We start from the raw sequence: 19,665 nt of genomic DNA, 5'->3' as shown, positions 1-19,665 counted from the left end.
TTATCTAATTCCAGTCTGACTGTCCTTCTACCACCTTTGTAAAGAAGGAATTCCACATCATAATTGTTATGTGTATTAAGAAGGATTCTCACTGAATCTTGGATCCATACTTTTAAATCTGTGTGACCTCCTAGCCCTTGGGCTCTCCACTGAAGGGAATGGCTCACTTCTATCTAATAAAAAATAGCTCTGTACTTCATTATTAAAACTGCTGTGAAGAACCTGGGTTGTTTTTCTTCGGTCTATAATCATCCATGGAGTTGTTATAGTATTAGCCTGTCCAGATAAAGAGCCCTTGACCCAAAACGTCAGCTGTCCATTTCCCTCCATGGATGCTGATGTATTCCTCCAGCATTTTGTGTTGCTCCAGAAGCATCTGCAGTTATCCGTGTCTCTATAGGATTTTCTACACCTTCTCCTGCACCTTCACATCCTTCCTGGTGTCTAAGATTCAAAACAATTCTGCCATGTGGCCTAATTGCATCATCTTCACCCTCCCCTGACATCTCTCTGATGCAGGCAGCAGCACGATTGGCACCGTCCAGCTCCTTCAGTCTCTTCCGCCGAGCAAATCGCTGACGGAGCATACCTGCAGTACTTTAAGTTTTTAATGTCCAGCACGGTCGTGTGATCATTAAAAAAAAGTTTAAAGAGGACTGTAACTCCTTTGCTTGACCCCGTAGAAGCTGTTGCGATCAATCATGAAAACTTGAACTTGTTAGAGATTGCTTTGTAAGAGTTTTACAATATTTTTAATTTATAATTTAACAACTGTAATAGGGTTGTACAGAAGACCAGTGTAAGATGTTAATGTATAAAGAGAAGGTGAATTTTCATCTCCTTCCTCTGTGGAACTATGAGGACTTCAACTCCTTTACATCAGGTTATATGTCAAGCATTTACTATTGGCAACATCCAGAGACTTACTGGCACTGCAGTAGCTGTAAAAATTCATTTGGCTTATCAAGAAAACACTTCTGTCCAATTTTTGTATTTTTCCATTTGGTTCAATAGCTGATGAAGTAAACAGCAGCAAAAATATTGTAGGTTTTCTCTGAAATTCATTATTGGAGAAAAAACGAATTGATCCTTCTGTAGAGAATAACCGTGAAATGTGTAGAGTGAGATGATGTGCCACGCAGATCTGAAAGTTCCCACGTTTTATGCCCAGATGTGCCAGTTTAATTGCAGGTGCAGTAGGTAGTTGGTTTCAACACCCAGGGAGTGGGCAGTAGAGAATGTTGTACGTCTTGTTACTCAGCTAGTAGATTGACCAGTGCTGCTTTCTGTGGTGGAATAGCAAGCTCAGCCTTGCAAATTTTGGAAGTGATAAAATGCTATTTGTCTGAGTTGCTGCAAACATTTATACCATGCATGAGGTGGGCTAGTTCAATGAAGAATATGGGCATTGAGAAACTGAATAAGTATCCTGACTAAACGCCTTTGGATCAAAAAGCTCACTGAAGGGACAGTATGGCGTGAGGAGTGGTCACAGGTCTTTTGGAAGAAAGCTGCGAGATGGGTAAAATATTACAGGTAGAAAGCTATAGTCCTCTTACCAATGTGTTAGGGAAAAATTGGTTTTGTGTAACTGGGAATCAAGTGTAACATCTTCCTACGTAATGTGACCTGGCTCCATATCAGCAATGCACAACTGCTGTATGAGAGAAATTATTTATTGTGGGCTTGCAATCATTTTTCACAGAAACATTCTGCAGTGTTAATTATTTAATTGACTTGTGTATGGAAATTTACCTAATTCTGAACAGTGATGCCCTTTTAAAATTCTGCTCTGCTTTTATATTTAAATTGGGTTCTGAAAACATTGAACTTCACCAGGTGTTGGTGCCTGCAGAGCAGCCAATCATGAAATATGGTATAATAGGGAATTTAATCATCTAATCTGCAATATTGACATTAGGTTATTTAATAAGCAGTAAATTGACATCCTTCATGCAGCACACAGTGATGTGACACACGGTCTTCAGAAACAGTGACGGATCCCATTGGATCAGATTTGTTTGCAAGCAGCTGAATGCCAAGACTTGGAAGATGAGCAAAGTTAATGACTTTAATGTAAATGGCACAGACTTTATTAAAAGTAAAAAAAAAATCAGAAGAAAAGAGTCTGGCAGATGTTAAACATGATTAGGGTTTGGCAGAGTTACTTTGCAATGTTTGTACATTATTTTCATGTAGTGTGATAAAATTGCACACGTCTTCTCCTGTCCTGCTAAGATAGCATTCTTTACTCAAATCCCACACTCCTACTGAAAAATGCTGAGTCTTTTGTATTTAAACTGGATTCTCAAAATGTTGAACTCTACTGGGTGTTTCCTCTCCTTCAATCACTAAGCATGAAATGTAGGAAAATAAAATTTTTGATCCTATAACCTGTTGTCATGGCAACATTTGCAGTCATTTCACAGCAACGTGACAAATTTGGGTTCGATTCTGTCCCCAAGGGCACTTTGCCAATTTATTGCCCAAGGAGTTATTCATCACATTAAGTATAGATTGTAACTACCAGAAACATTCTCCCTGTGGTCCAATTTTGTCCCTGTCTCAGAATCGCCCATTGTCCAAATCATTGGTTACTTGACAGGCACAAGAGCACGCAAGAATTTTATTCCCCACTCCCTGCTGTTACATTGAGTCCAAATTCCTCACATCCTGAACGGTATGGTTGATGGTGTTATGTTTTGTAACTCAAAAACAAAAGCTAATTGCAATAAAAAGGCGGAGTCAGGGATACAAGTCTAACTCCATTCTTAACTTTAAGTACGCACGTATCACGTGGTAGCATAATGACGTATGCAATTCACGTATTTTTACATAAAGCCATAATGAATCATATAACAAAGAATGCTTAATCGAACAATGTAATTACAAGATTACCCACAATTACTGAAATATTAAATGCACAACACTCCTCCCTGCTTAGCTGTAAACTCCAGCTCAGTAAAGAATGTATCTCAGCTTGTATAATGTGTATATGTAAATTACAGTATACTGTATGTGTGTGTGTGTGTGTATATATATGTATACATAGATAGATACACACACATAGATATTATATACATAAACACATTTACAATATAACATATGATACAATTACTATATAGATGTCCAAAGCATAGTAAATTTTAAATTGTTCCATTCAGGCCTAAAGATTTAATCGCTATGGAGGATTTGTTACTCTTATTTCTTAATGTTGTGGGACATTGTAAATCTCAAGGCTAACCAGTCCTGCACTACTCTCCTCACTATCAAATTTTTCATCAATAGCATGCAGCTTAGTACTCTTTCTCTTGACTTTTTATCTTTTTCTCTTCTCTGTGCAGTCCATTTATTTTTGTCTGCCTGACATCCTCTTTGTTTCAGTCCTACTTTGTTGCATTTTCCTCAAGTTTCACCTTTAAATCTACATTATTCTGGTGTATGTGAGCTCCTGTCACAACGATATCACAATTTGTTCAGCCAGGCTGGTTTCTGTTTAGACATTGCAATTTTTTTTCTTGCTCACTTTCATTCCTGATTGCAACTCAGTTGCATCTCTGCTGTTTTCATTGATACAGCTATTTCAGCTGCTCTTTTAAATGCAAGTCCTGCTTCAGTTAGGAGCTAAGCTATTTTAAATTTTTTTTTTGTAAGAGTTCTCAAACTAGATGATTTTTCAGTGCATCGTTAAGCCCATTTCCGAACCGACAGTACTCGTCTCTTCAATTCAGCCAAGTACACGGAAATTGACTCCCCTTCCTTTTCATTCCATTCATAAAACCTAAGGTGTTCTGCAATTAACAATGGTTTTGATTCTAAGTGTTCCTGCATTACTTTCACGACATCAGCAAAGCTAATTTCTGCTCACTTGGTAGGAGCGGTCAAACTCTTAGGCGAACTGTATGTTGTTAAATCTAATGAACTCAGCAATATTGGCATTTACTTCTCATCAACTATTCCATTTGCTTTAAAATATTGCACGATCCACTCAGTATACAATATCCAGTTATTTTTTGTGTAATCAAATGCATCTATCTTTCAATGTGGCCAGCCACTTTTGCTTTTTTTTTAATGATTATTATCACCCGGTACTCACTATTTATGAACTTGTGAATTCTTCCGTTTCCTGCTTTTTTTTAAAACTTGACTTTCTCCTCCTTGCAACAAGTGCTGCACTGCTTTTTTAAACTCAAATTTTTCTCTGTGCTTCAACAGGTAGGTAGTCATCTCGGGTTCATTTAAATCTTCTTTGTTGCTACTGTTACGTTTTGTAACTCCAAAACATAAGAACTAATTGCAATAAAAAGACAAAGGCAGGAATGTGATTCTAACTTAACTTTTCCTTTAAGTGGGGTACACATGTATCACATGATAGTGTCATGTATGCAATTCACGTAATTTTACATTTAACCTTAATGAATTACAGAAAAACCAAAGAATGCTTAATCAAACAATATATTTGCAAAAATATTCAAATATTACTGAAATGTTAAATACACAACAGATGACTGAGTAAATCATGAAATCTTTATCCATTAATCCTAAATAGATAACATCCATCGGATAGGCAGGATTTCAAATTGATGTATTTTCTATTAGGATGTAACTAAATTATTTCCACGTATTTCTTCAATTTCATTAAGTCCTTGTGTCACAGAATGGAAAGCTAATATGCACACTGGTATGTTTCTAATGCCTCTTCTTTTCCTGTGCAGTTGCTGAGTTCTGGTCAGCGACAAGTGGTCCTTTGTGAGACTCTGACAGAAACAGTTTATGGAGAGAGGGGACAGATCCTAAAGTCCAAGGAGCGGCGGGTGTTCCTGCTGAATGACCTGCTTGTCTGTGCCAACATCAATATAAAGTAAGTACAGTGCTGCTTGCAATGTAGTCTGTGGTCATAGTCCACTCCAACTTGTCAGGTTTGTGGTTGTGGTTCTGGTTCCTTTTGGACCATTCTTTCTGTGCTTGCAAAATACCCATCTCTCAGGATCTTGCTTAATCAACCTATCTCTCAATCAGCTCAACCATTACAACTTGAAAACGACGGTTCTACTGCATCACAAAGTACCAGCTATGATTGTGCAATTGTTAACTTGATTGCAAAGTCCAATATTTACAAATTTACCAATGTTTTTTCTTTGTATGTATGCAGCCTCAAACAACTGCTATTGCTTTCCCTGCATTGTAACAGAGATCCTGATGGCAATTGATTTGATCTTCTGATCATAATGGTAGGATGAAGATCCCTGGGATCAACCTGAGATATCTGAAGAAATAATGCAACCATCAGTGTATGAGCCCCTGCAGTAAAGCTAGTGAGTGTAGACCCAGAATTAGAGATGATTTTACTAATGCTGTGGGCAAATACTTGCCCTAAGTTTGAGCACCTGAGTTAGCTGCTGCCCGGCTCTTCTGACTACATTTCTTATGCTTGCTTCCTCTACCAGCAAAAGGGATGGGGCAGTGTCTACACAGGGGCACCGACTCATTTCAATTCAAAACACTCAATCTTCCTGAGCATCAATGATGGGAGAACTGGGGAGTAGTAGGCTCCTCCTCTGTGCCTGTTTTTCTTTCCAGTTAGTCACTTCATTACCTTTGTGTTTCTCTCTTCCAGGAGCCAGCCGGACATTGGCAGCCTGGTCCCGGTTGGCCCAAAATACACTGTGAAATGGAGTGCCCCACTGCTGCAGGTTCAGGTAGTGGAGGTCGGCCAAGAAGGGAAAGGCTACGATAAGGACACAATAATCTTTCAGCATCCAGGGAGTAAAAAGACTTCCTCTACCTCTCTATCAAGTAAGTCTGGTTTACTGCATCTTTATCATCTGGAAATTGTTAATGAGCCTATCAAAAATTCTTAAAAGAATCTTTAACCTTTGAAATGAAAGAGACACAAATTTCTAAAAAAAGATCCTAAGATGTTTAGCTATTATTGATCGTGTATTCTCTAATTGTCCTTGAAATTGGTGGAGTCTGCCGCGGTCCTTCTGATGAAGGTACCCCCATGGTTGATGGTTTGTAAGTTCCTGGTTTTAAACACTGCAGTGATGAAGGATGTTTTCCACAATGGAATGAGGTCCCAGTTGGAGAGGAACTCATGAAGCTTGCATTCCTGTGTGCCTGCAGCCCTTGCCTTTGTCCTCCTCGCTAGCTTGTGAAGTTACTTGAGAGTAGCCTAAGCAAGTAACTGAAGTGCACTGCGCAATTGGTCAAAGAACCCAAAGCAGGGTTGTTCTTATGATTTGGTCAACATTGTCCCTATCCTTGGGGGTAACAGATTTAAAATTAATTTTCACAAGGATATTGCATAAATACTTGGAAATGGAAATACCAGCAAGGCTCCAGCCAAGGGTGTGAGGAATGGACAAGTAGTAGAGCTGTTTATTTTTTCAGAAAGAGCTTTTTGTACAGGAGCAAATCAGAGCAATTCTCTTCTATGAGGTATCTTTCTATTATTAACTATGCATCACTATTTAGGTGATTATGGCTCTTCCATTGGTGAATATACCACTAATCACCATACTCCGTAGAATGTCAGGTGTGTATCATTTCTTGATCAGCTCTCTACATGAAGAACACAATATGAATGGATTTGAGTGTTTTGATCTGTCTTTTCTGACCCCAAACTTTTACCTGTTACCTGTGGATCCTCAGTCTAGATTAGGGCATGAGGAATGGAATCCTGGATAAAGATGTGCCTCTGAAACTACACAACAGGAAAGATCATTACCTCCATTCATGACTGAGCGAATTTATGCTTCCTGGGGCTTAAATAAGTCACCTATAGGCGCAGTCAGAGTCTGACCCACTGGGTATTATCTGCAAATTCTTGCCGTTGGGTTCCTGCCTGCATTAACTTACCATTTCTTCTTCAGCTAAGATTTACATGGGTCCTCCTCGGCTATACCAGGAACTTCGGGAACTACAACAGGATCTAGTTATTGTGAATCAGATAATGCAGCTTATCAGCTCACTTAATGGCACTTATCGGGTAAGACCAACTTTCATAAAAACTAACTCCTCTCTGCTTCTGAAAGGCGCATTTCTTTTTCTTCAAAAACCTGAAAAAAATGGTCCTTTTTTGATTTGGAATAGAACATAGGCAGATGTCCTTCCTGTTACCTTATGATCTGCCAAGTATGCGTCAGTAAGGACTGACCCAGATTATTAGAAGTCTGTGCCCTGCACAGTTCCACTATGTTAAGAAAGTAAAGCCTAGTCTTGGGGGTATTTCTGGGTTCTTTGGATGAGGTTTTCTGAGGGTAGGACTGGTGACTTGTGGTAATGTGTTGAAACTCTTTGAAAGAGCACAGTGAGAGATTTACCTGTACCGGGGCTGTGGATGTAAGAGCTCATGCAACCAAAGTTTTGGCGGTAACATCTTTATCAAGATGGGGAGTCTGGCCTACTACCCTTAACATTCAATCGAATTAACAACATTGAACCAAACCCCAGCCAATTCATCAATTTCAATGTCTTGGTTGGGGTACTATCTATAACTAGAAGCATAACTGGGTCAGCGCACAAACAACTACATGTACGAGTCAGAGACAGGGTATCCCATCGAGAGCGTCTTACCAACTATTATTTCAAAGCCTTTTTGCCTTCTAACAGCCAGGCACAATGATGGAATAAGCTCCACTTGACTAGATGAAGAACGTCACCACTCAGTGCAATCTTCTTGGTTAACACTGCATCTATCCCTCTGAGTATTTATTCCTTCCTATATCAGTGCACAGTGAGACACTTCTGGCTGCAGGTTTGCTTCACTTTCACACATGATCCCGTTCATTTAATTCCTCAAGCACAGGATCTAAATCCTGAACTCCCTACTCAACATTACAGCAATTTTACCTGAAGTTCTGCAATGGATGAAGGAGGCAACTCATTAGCACCCCCCGAGGGCATTTAAGGATGAACAACAAACATTTTGCCTCGTCTTCAGAAAAAATTAAATTATCCGAATAGCTAATAAGTAATTGAACTGGGACACCGCACCAGAAACTTGTGTTCAAAATCTAGGTTATCTTTGAAATGTTGCAGTGTTGGAGCTCTACCTCACCTCATTGGAGATATTGGGTTGGTCCTCGCTGCCTATCAAGGTCCGTGTATTAGCTCCAGTTTGTGGATATGTAGCTCCTAATGACCCAAGATCTCACCAGCATGGTTGTCCAGTAAGGTCAATGGCATTCTCATCCTATCTAGTCCTAGACTCTTAGACCAGGCACTTCTCCCTTTGCAGCTTGATCCTCGACTTCCAGATGAACAAACCACAAATAGTAATGATAGGCAGCAAAATCTCTGCCATGGCTATCCTCAAGACAGGTGCATTACAAGATTGTGTCCTAAGCCCTCTACTCCCAGCCTGCTCACAATGACGTCTGCTCTAACTCCATCCACCAGTTTGCAGATGGTCCCATTGTAGTGGGCCAGAATCTTAAATGGTGGTGAGTCAGAGTATAGGAAGGATATAGGGAGCCTAGTGGCATGTTGGCGTGACAACAACTTTTCCCTCAATGTTAGCCAAGCACAAGACCTAATCATTGACTTTAGAAAGGTAGGGTGGGTGTATTGGTAAACAACCTCCTGCTAACATTAAATGGTTAAGAGCTCCAAGTTCCTCGGAGGGAAGGTCACCAGTAGCCTGTCCTGCTTGAGCCACGCAGGTGGCATGGCCAAGAAAGTGCATGTGTAGCTCTACCTCCGGTGACCCCGTTCAATCAGATGGATGTATGTGGCTGGTATAAAACTTGTGCAGTACGCAGCTGAACCCTTGGCTTGGGTCACCAAGGAAAGTCCCAAAACTGAAGGTGAGTCCGGAGCAGAGGGAGAGCTCAGCTGGCTTCATCTGACCTCCAGTGCAATCCCATGTGGAGATCTCTGGAAGATGCTGATATGAACATTATAAATATTGGTTCTAGGTTACTGAGTTCCAGTCATTTAAACCAGGGCTCTCTGAACCCACAGCTGGGCTCTTCCATGACAATATTCAAAGGGAGCAAGCAAAATTCTCCTGTAATGTTGAACGATATTTATTCGTGAGCCAATGTCACTTAAACACTGGTCAGATGATTTGTTCTGATTGCTTGTTAGTGCTTGCTGTGCACAAAACTAGTGCACTCAGTTCTAATCTTATAACAGAGGCAAAATGTCAAATACACCTTACAGCTGTAAAAGCCCCTCACAACATCTTCTGATGTAGAAGACAATATTTAAATACTTAGCAACACATACAAAATACTGGGGGATCTTAGCAGGTCAGGCTGAATAAACAGTCGACGTTTCGGGCCGAAACCCTTCTTCAGGACATAAATGCATATCATTGCTTTAGGGAATCATGGTGAAGTTATACAGATCAGAACTGCTGTCTCCTTTGAGGATACAGAAGTGCATGCTCCACACGTCAGAGTGTTCCTGCCCCACTCCTGTGTACATATAGCACTTTCAAGTGCTCATCAGCACTGGTACAGACATGCCTTCTACCGAGTGTGAACCAGGCAACGTGCAAGGCATGTTGGTCTTCAAGACAATGCACAGAATGCTAACTAATCTGCTGGCAGGCCTCTTATCCGTTGGTCCTTCATTGCTTCTTAAGTTGTGGTCTACAACATGTTTCAATAGTCTAGTCAGTGATTCTGTGAGGTATCGGCCATCTTGGGGTATGAACTCCACAGGCACACACATTCTTAGCTGCCCAACTGTGGGAGACAAGAAGGGGTGCCATCAGTATCTGGTTGTGGTTCAGGCATTAATTCCACCACAGCTCTTCACTCTCACGTTATTGAAAACCTCCCGTTGAGTGAAATGGCAGGTTTGGCGAGCAGTAGTACAGTGCAAGGTGCTCTCAGTTACGTTGTGCTGAAACACAGCAAGCCAGTTGAGGCAATATTACACTTTAGCAAAAATCTTTTGATAATCCTTCTTTTATTTAAAACAAATCTTTTCGTTCTTCAAGAAAAAGTGATATTCTTCATATGTTAAAGAAGGACTTGAGGTGAGGTGGTAAAATATTCAAATACAGAGAGAAGGGTATTTATTAAGAAGTGAACCAAAAGGGTTTATGTTAGGCCGGAAGAAAGATTTATTGAGAGCAACAGTTCTATGGCCATCTGTTACTGGTGTTGTACATGTTTTAACACCCATGTAACATCTTATCATGATTTTTGTTATTGTAGTCATATAATTATTCCTATCTGTTCTGTTCTCAGAACCTAAATCTTACCGTAGCTCAAGACTGGACCAGAGCCCTGCAGAGGCTAATCAGGATTAAGGAGGATGAGATCCAGTCAGCAAACAAGTGCCACCTCCGTCTCCTGTTACCAGGGAAACCAGACAAGTAAGGGGGAAGAGGAGAGGGTTGTGGGGGGTGGGAGTAGTTTGTGGGGGAGGAGTAGAGTTAAGTCTGAAGTGGTGTCCAACAGCCTCACTTTAATCTAAGCAATTCAAATTTTCCCTCAGATTTGTGTGCCAATGAGTTATTCTGGGAATTGTTTCCCCAAATACAATTGCAAATATTTTTAAGCTGCAATCTAAAGATAGCTATAAAATGTTTTTGAAGGAACTGGGTTATACTGGTGGCATTTTCCAATACGAGGGTAGCAGAGCATGTTGAAATTGGAAAGGAGACACTCAAGCCGCTGGGTCTGAAATGAAAACCCACGTGTTTATGCTGGAAGTACTCAGTAAGTTGGGCAGCACCAGTGGAATGAAATGAGGAGCTTAACCTTTCAGATTGAATGCCCTACTTCCAACTGGAGAAAAAAAAAATTCTGTTTAATTTGCAGAGTATAAGGGAGGGATTCTGTCAGTGATATTCCCTTTGTCTATCACTCCTCTTTCCTCTCTGAAGATTCACATTTGTTTGCTTTCCCCAGTCCTGATGAAGGACTAACCTGAAACTTTAATTCTGTTTCTCATTTCACAATTGCTACTTGACTTGCTGAGTGTTTCCAGTATTTTGTGAATTTTTTAAATGTATTTTGCCACCCAGTTCTGTGAAACTAGTTTCACTTTCCTTCTGTTTTATTTATCTGACCAGCAAATGTCTGCTGAATTGCTGCACTTGAAACATTTCCTCAAATCTGCTGTCCTTAAGACCATAAGATATAGGAGCAGAATTAGGTCATTTGGCCCATCAAGTCTGCTTCATCATTTCATCATGCCTGCTCTATTTTCCCTCTCAGCTCAAATTTCCTACTTTCTCCCTGTATTCCTTCATGTCCTGACCAACCGAGACTCATCAAACTCTGCCTTAAATATATGTAAAGACTTGGCCTCCGCAGCTGCCCATGGCAATGAATTCCACAGATTCACCACTCTCTGGCTAAAGAAAATCCTCCTCATCTCTGTTCAAAAAGGGCACCCCTCCTTTCTGAGGCTGTGTCCTCTGGTCCTAGACTCTCCCACTATATGAAACATCCTCTCTATCAAGGCCTTCCACCATTCGATAGGTTTCAATGAGGTCACCCCTCATTCTTCTGAGTTCAACTGAATACTGGCCCAAAGCCATCAAACCCTCTTCTTGTGACAAGCCATTCAATCCTGGAATCACTTTTGTGAACCTCCTTTGAACCCTCTCCAGTATCAGCACATTCTTTTGAAGATAAGGGGTCCAAAACTGCTAACGATGCTCTAAGCGAGGTCTCTCCAGTGCTTTATAAAGCCTTAGAATTACATCCTTGCTTTTATATTCTAGTCCTCTTGTATTGAATGCTCCATTGCATTTGCCTTCCTCACCACAGACTCAACCTGCAAAAGAACCTTTAGGGAAGCCTGCACAAGGACTCCCAAGTGCTTTTGTTCCTCAGATTTTTGAACTTTTTCTCTGTTTAGAAAATAATCTACACTTTTATTTCTTCTACCAAAGTGCATAACCATATGCTTCCTGACACTGTATTTTATCTGCCACTTCTTTGCCCATTCTCCTAATTTGTCTGTCCTGTAGCCCCCCCACTTCCTCAAAACTACTTGCCCCTCTATTTATCTTCGTATCGTCCGCAAGCTTTGCAACAAAGTCATCAATTCCATTTTCCAAGTCATTGACATACAATGTCAAAAGAAGCAGTCCCAACACAGATCACTGTGGAACACCACTCGTCACCAGCAGCTAATCAGAAAAGGTTCCCTTTATGTCCACCCTTTGCCTCCTGTCCATCAGCCACTGCTTTATCCATGCTAGTATCTTTCCTATAATACCATGGGCTCTTGACTTATTAAGCAGCCTCATTGGTGGCACCTTGTCAAAGACCTTCTGAAAATCCAAGTGCACAGCATCGACTGATTCTCCTTTATCTATCCTGCTTGTTATTTCTTCGAAGAATTCTAACAGAGATTTGTATGGCAAGATTTTCTCCAGAGGAAACTATGCCTATGGCCTATTTTATCATGTGCTTCCAAGTATCCTGAAACCTCATCCTTAACAGTTGACTCTGTCATCTTTCCAACCACTGGGAAGTCAGACTAACTGGCCTATAATTTCCTTTCTTCTGTCTCTCTCCCTTTTTGTCGCCTGCCCTAAGGTTCGTTTGTTGTGTTCAATGGTGCTTTCCTTCACTGGCACATCTTTCTTTCTGTAATGCAGTTAATCCTTGGATTGATTTTCAGTTTGGAGGCTTCTGGTGAACAGCATGATCCAAGAACCCAGTTCTGCAAGTTGGGTCTCTCTGACTTATGGGGTTTGAACCATGAGAGAGCAGTCTGCATTTACTAAAATGTTCTAAAGATGTGAAATGGTATTTCTTAACATGACTGGTTAAAATTTTAAAATTAAAAATACATCTCAGCAGCTTTTGGCACTAAACATCTTATTGGTAACAAAATTAGTAGAATTTCTCTATTTTTTTTGAAGACGACATTTTCTAAATCCACTTGCAGAAGGTGCCTTTCAACTGTTTGTAAAAGGGCTTATCTTTTAATCTATAATTCTCAGTACTTGCTCCCTGAGAGAGCCTTACAAAAATGGCTTAATAACAAATAAACTCCCTTACTTGACTTTTTGAAAACTGGTTAAGATTTCTTCTTTCGAGTAAAACTAAACTGTGATTAATTGTCTTTTTTTTTTTCTCCATTCCCTTTCCTTACAGGTCTGGGAGGCCAGTTAGCTTTATGGTGGTATTTAACACGCCAAACGCTCGCAGCAAAATCTCTTGGGTGAATCAGCTGCACATGGCTAAAATTGCACTAAGTAGGTAATGGTCTGGTGATGTACAAACTTATATCCCCTCCCCACCTCCCCATGCACCTGCTAACTTGCTAATGAGAGCTGATGTTGCCTGTTCATAGTCTGGTGATTGAGTTCAGGTACCAGTGACAATGAGCGCTAGAAATTACCAAATTTGTGTGTGGGTGGGAGCTCGAGTATTCATATCAGGGTGGATAAAGCAGAGTTATTTTAACCTCTGTAACTTCACTAGTTCTCTACCAGTGATTATAGCTAGCAGATGAAATAGCTGGACCGCACGAATATGTTTGCATTTTGACTTTGTCCCCACTCTGAACCGTGGGCAGGTCAGTTTAACATGAACGAGCTCCAATAAAGAATCAGCCTTCCCCCACCAGACCCCTGACCCTTGGCTTTTACCAAATTAATAATTTAGTTTGAACGCAGGCAGTGGGATCATTCTCGGCATTAATTGAATCGTGGCTCAAAGACCTGTCAAAATCCTAATAATGGATGGAGTAATTGACCATTTTTAATATAAAAAGTAAGAAAATTGAAGCATAGGCATTCAGCTTTCTAAATAAAAATTTCAAGCTGTTCAAACTGTTTTGATGATGGCAACCTTTTATCCTTGGCCTCGAGCTAATAATTACATCAGTAAATGGAGTTCTTCAAAGCAGAAATGTTTCATCACAGAGAGAAGATGAGATGCAAGTACATGAAGCCACGGCTTAACCTTCGCCAGTAGCTGGTGATGTGTTCTTCTCCCCACTCATTTCATGGAGCACTGTCAAACAATTGCATGTTCCGAGTTGACCTGAAATGACAAACGCCTCCTGCTGGACAGCATGTGTCAGTATTCTGACTCCAACTAATAGCAACATCTGACAAAACTTGCTCTCCAAATTTGATCTGTCAGCTGGTTTTTGAGATTAATTAGCTTTTCTTTTGAGGTGTGTAGGTTGCTTTTCACTTTGAGGGCACTTAATTACCTAGCAATTCATAGCACAGGACGGATTTTAATGGTTTCTGATCTACATAGGCCATAAAATGGTCTCATAACTGCTCTCTGAGATTGTTAGAACATTCTCATTATGGCTAAGTGGAAATTATTTAACACCAGTGTTTTAAACAGGAGTTAAATACTGGGTTGTCTTGAAAGCTGCTGTAGTAAATCTTTGCCTGGTTCAACTCTGAGACATGCTAACTGCAAGGCATTGAGATTGGTCTCCGCGAGTCAGTAAATGCAATGTTTACAGCAAGGCCCAGCAGGACATGTTGCTCAACTGGGAATATTTTGTTGTGGCTGGATTACGACCTCCTCATGGCTAACACAGATGAAATGCTGGAGGAACTCAGCAGACCAGGCAGCATCTAGGGAAAAGAGTAAATAATCAACGTTTTGGGTCGAGACTTTTCTCCAGGACTGGAAAAGAATGAGAGAAGAAAGAGTAAGAAGATGGGGAGAGGGGAGGAAGGAGTACTAGGTGAAACTGGGAAGGGGTGAGGGGGTTAAATAAAGAGCTGGGAAGTTGATTGATGAAAGAGATAAAGGACTAGAAAAGGGGGAATCTGATAGGAGACTGTAGAAGACCAGGGAGGATGGAGGAGCACCAGAGGGAGGTGATGGGCAGGCAAGGAGATAAGGTGAGAGAGGGAAACAAGAATAGGGAATAGTGAAGGAGAGGAGAGGTTGGGCAATTACTGGAAATTCACGAAATCAACATTCATGCCACCAGGTTGGAAGCTACCCACATGGAATTTAAGGTGTTGCTCCTCCAACCTGAGTGTGGCCTCATCACGGCAATAGGGGAGGCCGTGGGTGTCCTGTTAAGGACTTGGCAGTGAGTGGCCATGTGAACGAAGTATCAGGATGAGAAGCTGTGTCACTGTGTGATTATATAACTCAATCACTTCAGGGGAAGATGGTGAAGGAAGCCAGGTGATTTTGAAAAGTGTATTATTTTGAATTGCTCAAATCTAATTTCGGGCGAATTAGAATTGATACATGAAACTTTATTATTGAAGTGTTCGGTGTGTCATGTAGTATCATTAGAGTCTCTACTTTTCTTTAAACTCTCTTATCGATTAATTTATCTTCCTTTTCTTTCTCATATCCCCAGCAACAGAGAACCAGCCTGGCTGGTTCTGCATCGAGGATGATGGGAAGACAAAGTCTCCTTTTTGGTGCCCATTACTTGCCTGTCGTATGCCCATGTATGGCTCAAAGTGTCAGGACCTGAAGGTAAGGTAGGAAAAGGCCTCAAGCAGTCCCATGATCTTTAAAATGTTTAGGTATATGTGTTGGTCTTTTTGTTTCTGAAGAGTGATCATGTTTTCAAGTAGCACATATTGCACTAGAAGAGTGGTATGATGGTACAGCAGTTAGTGCTGCCTCCTGACATGCCCAGGAATCCAGGTTTAATCCTGACCTCTCCATAATCACTGGGGCTTTCCACTGGGTGGTTTGATTTCCTTCCACATTCCAAAGAGATGCTAATAGATTTCTGCAAAATATCTGTTAGTGTAGATTAGCAGCAGAAATCACATCAAAGTCAAAGTCAAGTTCATTGTCACATGCACACCGACATGCACTGAAAAACATACTTGCAGCCAGATCACAAGCACATAACATCATAAAGCAGCATTCACAAGAAAAACATAATTTACACAATTTTTTTTTACAAGGAAGGTCACAATTTTTAAGCAAAAAAAAGAGTCAATTTTAGCGCAGAGGTCATAGTCTTGCAAAACCATAGTAATTAGTGTTTTCCTGGTTGGTTGGTTCAAGAACGGATTAGTTGAAAGAAAGTAGTTGGTCTTGAACCTGGTGGTGTGGAACTTCAGGCTTTTGTATGTCCTGCCTGTGAAAAGATGGCTTGGTCTGGATAGCGGGGCCTTTGGTAAGTGTTGCCTTGTGAGGCAGTGCCTCTTGTAGTTTCTATGAATGGTGGGGAGAGATGTGCCCATGATCTACTGAGCAGAGTCCACTGCTCTCGGCAGCTTCTTGTGCGCACTTGCAGTACCAGATAATGGTGCACGCAACCAGGACATTTTCAGCAGTACATGTGCGGAAGTATGTTTCGGTGAGTGGTGATAAGTCTGCGAAGGAAGTAAAGAAACTGGCATGCTTGTGATTGCACCTGTGTGCTGGGTCCGTGACGAATCCTCCGATATATTAATACCCAGGAATTTGAAGCTGCTGTACTCAGGTCTTTGGTTTTGCTGGTGGTCAGCGATAATCTGTTGTTGCAATGCCGCTCAACCAGATGGACAGAGAGTAAGTTACAGGTATAAAGGGCAATAAGGAGGGAGAGTGGAGCTAATGAAACCAGTCTGGACCCACTGCGCCTAATAGTCACCTCTTTTGCCATCATAAGGTAAGGACATCCCAAATCATTTCTAATCACGAGGATTAATTCCTATGATGTATAGATGTACCGTGGAGAGCATTCTGACAGGCTGCAGCACTGTCTGGTATGGGGGGGCTACTGCACAGGACCGGAAGAAGCTGCAGAGGGTTGTAAATTTACTCGGCTCCATCTTGGGTACTAGCCTACAAAGTACCCGGGAACCCAGGACATCTTCAAGGACTGGTGTCTCAGGAAGGCAGCATCCATTATTAAGGATGTCCAGCACCCAGGGCATGCCCTTTTCTCACTGTTACCATCAGATAGGAGGTACAGAAGCCTGAAGGCACACACTCAGTGATTCAGGAACAGCTTCTGCCCCTCTGCCATCCGATTCCTAAATGAACATTGAACCCTTGAACACTACCTCACTTTTTAAATATATATTATTTCTGTTTTTTGCACAATTTGTAATCTTTCAATATTCGTATACTGTAATTGATTTATTTATTATTTTTAAAATATTTTTCTTTCTTTTATATTATGCATTGCATTGAACTGCTACTGCTAATTTAACAAATTTCACGACACATGCCAGTGATAATAAACATTCTGATTCTGAAATGGATCCCACTACGGACACAGTTTTACATAACTATGTATGATTTTTGGGAATTAATTTTCATTGTTTTACTTAATCCTTTTTCAAGGTCTGTATCACCAGTCCTCTTGGGCAAAATATGACATGAGTGTAGTCTGCTTTTGTTTGTAAAGTTTTGTGATACAATTCATCCCGTCTACTTCGTGCCTCAAATGACAGGCGGCTTCCGCTGGTGGTGGTCTGTGACCTTTCAGATGCTACTATCTTAAATCAAAGCACATGACTTCTGCCCACTTTGGCCCATTCCAAGTGCATTTTAATCTGGCATCTGTGCTTGGTTACTCCAGACAGTGTGTATGATGCTATTCAGTACAATTCATCATTTGAGCACCTGGCTTTGCCTTTGTCTGTACTTAGTGTGAGGCCCTCCTCATCAGAAAAATTACTGTGAAATACATAGTTTGATTTTCAGAGCCAGAGCAAAGCAATATGACCAAAGAAACCAGCGCCTCTTCCAGTATTACCACCTTGCAATATTACATGGTCCCTTTTCTCTCCAAAAGTCTTGAATCCATTATGGTTAACTTCTGTAGCCTTTGTGGCTACTTGCCTCTCTGATTTTTAATGTTTAGTTTTCACACATACAGTATAATGTCTCAGATTGTGCACGAAAGGCAATGAATGGGTTGGCTTAAAATAGGGGCTAGAAAAAGCTTAAGTGAAAGACTTTTGAGTAAGTGCATGGATAGGAAAGGTTTAGAGGGGTATGGGCCAAAGACATGGAAATGGGACTAGCTTAGGTGGTCACCTTGGTTGTCGTGGAGGAGTTGAGCTGAACAACCTGTTTTCATGTTGATGTACTCTATGGCTTAGAAGTCATTAGCTGGGGTGAACCCATCTGTTGAGGTATACTGCACTTCCAGTTTGCAATTTCCCCCCCCAGGCAGGTGATGAAGAAAATTTACTTGCCATTGTATCACAATTCTCGTTATGATGCATTTAGGAATTGAAATTGGAGGGATTTTAAAAGAAATGATCTTGTGGATGTTGGGTACTTGTGGGGAGTAACCCTGAATTAAATGGTGGGGTGAGGGTGATGAGAGTGGAAAACAGATGAATTGTGTAATGTACACCACTTGTGCCACCCACTGTGTTATTTGGGCAACTGTTCTCAGCCTTTTTGACTCCAATATTTTGGATTTGCAAAATTAAAATTTAGCAGTCTCAGAATAGCAGACTGAAATCCAGTGCTATCTAAATGCTAATCACTAATTGGAAGCTGGAAGGGGAATGTAGTAAATGAATCTAAGTGAAACATTTGGCTGATAGCTTATTAAAACATAATTTTTTTTTTGATTTGCTTTTGGATGGGTGGAAGAGGTGGACTAGCAGCTTGGAAAGGTGAAATGGTTGTACTTTTTAATCTGTTCCTGGAGCTTTGTAGGCAGTTGTTCACACATCAAGGTGCAGCAAAAAGCAAACAGGATGAATCAGTACTTGCTGTATTTTGCCAGCACTGTGCAAGTAGTTCTTCTACAAAGAAGGCTTGTAGACAGTGATACTCAAAGACTTCTTTGCTCTTTGATGCCAAGAATCATTTGCACTCATTTCCAAGACCAGAGCAGGTAGATTGAGATGAGACTAGACCAATCATGGGAAAACGCTGACACTAACTAAAGAATTTTGCCTTCTCAGCTGATAATAATCCTAGGGCTTTCATGCAAATATAACACTCCCAAAGTTGTAGTCTGTTGTTAATAATGATACTCCCAAGTTTAACTCCTCACAAAGTTAGCAGTGTAGCACAACTTACAATTCCCGAGCATCTGTATTGGAGAATTTGTCAAAGTAACCTCTGCCAGATTAAACATGGTGCGGGAACAGAGTCTTTATCTGTTTTAATGGAGAGGCAGAATTTAATTTAATTTATTTTTTAAATTTAATTTTAATTTATTTTAACATCTTTTTATTTTAATTATTTGTGAAGTATATTTAAGTAATATGATTTTTATTATTTATTTTTGTACAGCTTGTGCATTAATAATTTTAGAATGCTTAGAGTGATTCTGTATGTTAAAATATCAGAAACATGCATGGTGTTTAACAGTTGGCTAAGCTAGGAGGCATGGTTTGGTTAGCTCCGTATATTTCATGGGAAAATCCTTTTCTGGTTCTCTGCTCCATTATTAAACATGGAGCATCCTTCAGTTAGTTTTCCTTCCCGTCAAATACTCCTGACTGATCTACTCGAGACTGAGCTTTTGGTTAAGAAACCAGCATCTGGTAAATGGCTAGTCCTCTTAGACCTGTGCTCCAGCATTAGTCAACAGCAATAGCTCTCGTTTACCTTGTATTTTAATGTAATGATCCTTCCCAAAGGGAAAGAAGACGGCATTATTAACTTACAATTGGTCCAATATGAAACTAAGGAAGAGGGAACTGCTTTTTGTTACCCTCATTGGAACAGGGTGTTAGAAACAGGAGCAGGCAAAAGAATGATTGAATCTTTCAGTGCAATTATGCAGATTACTTCATAAGATGACTGCGTATTCTAT

General features: G+C 40.6%; 1 protein-coding gene across 8 annotated transcripts in view; it reads left to right on the top strand.

Annotated features, from left to right (window-relative positions):
- LOC140188694 (rho guanine nucleotide exchange factor 10-like protein) overlaps positions 1–19,665 on the top strand; it is a 196,256-nt gene that overhangs the window by 128,332 nt on the left and 48,259 nt on the right. For all 8 annotated transcript variants that reach the window (XR_011883355.1, XM_072245226.1, XM_072245221.1 and 5 more), the window contains 6 exons: positions 4,716–4,861; positions 5,618–5,796; positions 6,876–6,991; positions 10,209–10,336; positions 13,083–13,183; positions 15,283–15,404. Coding sequence is in view for 7 of the 8 variants with exons in the window: in XM_072245226.1 (XP_072101327.1) it covers positions 4,716–4,861; positions 5,618–5,796; positions 6,876–6,991; positions 10,209–10,336; positions 13,083–13,183; positions 15,283–15,404 (792 nt within the window). In the remaining variant the exon portion in view is untranslated. The remainder of the gene's footprint in view (positions 1–4,715; positions 4,862–5,617; positions 5,797–6,875; positions 6,992–10,208; positions 10,337–13,082; positions 13,184–15,282; positions 15,405–19,665) is intronic.

The sequence above is a fragment of the Mobula birostris genome, chromosome 27 (genome assembly GCF_030028105.1).
Source record: "Mobula birostris isolate sMobBir1 chromosome 27, sMobBir1.hap1, whole genome shotgun sequence".
NCBI lineage: Eukaryota > Metazoa > Chordata > Chondrichthyes > Myliobatiformes > Myliobatidae > Mobula > Mobula birostris.
Note: the sequence above shows the minus strand (reverse complement) of the source record. Positions and strands in the feature narration are given on the sequence as shown.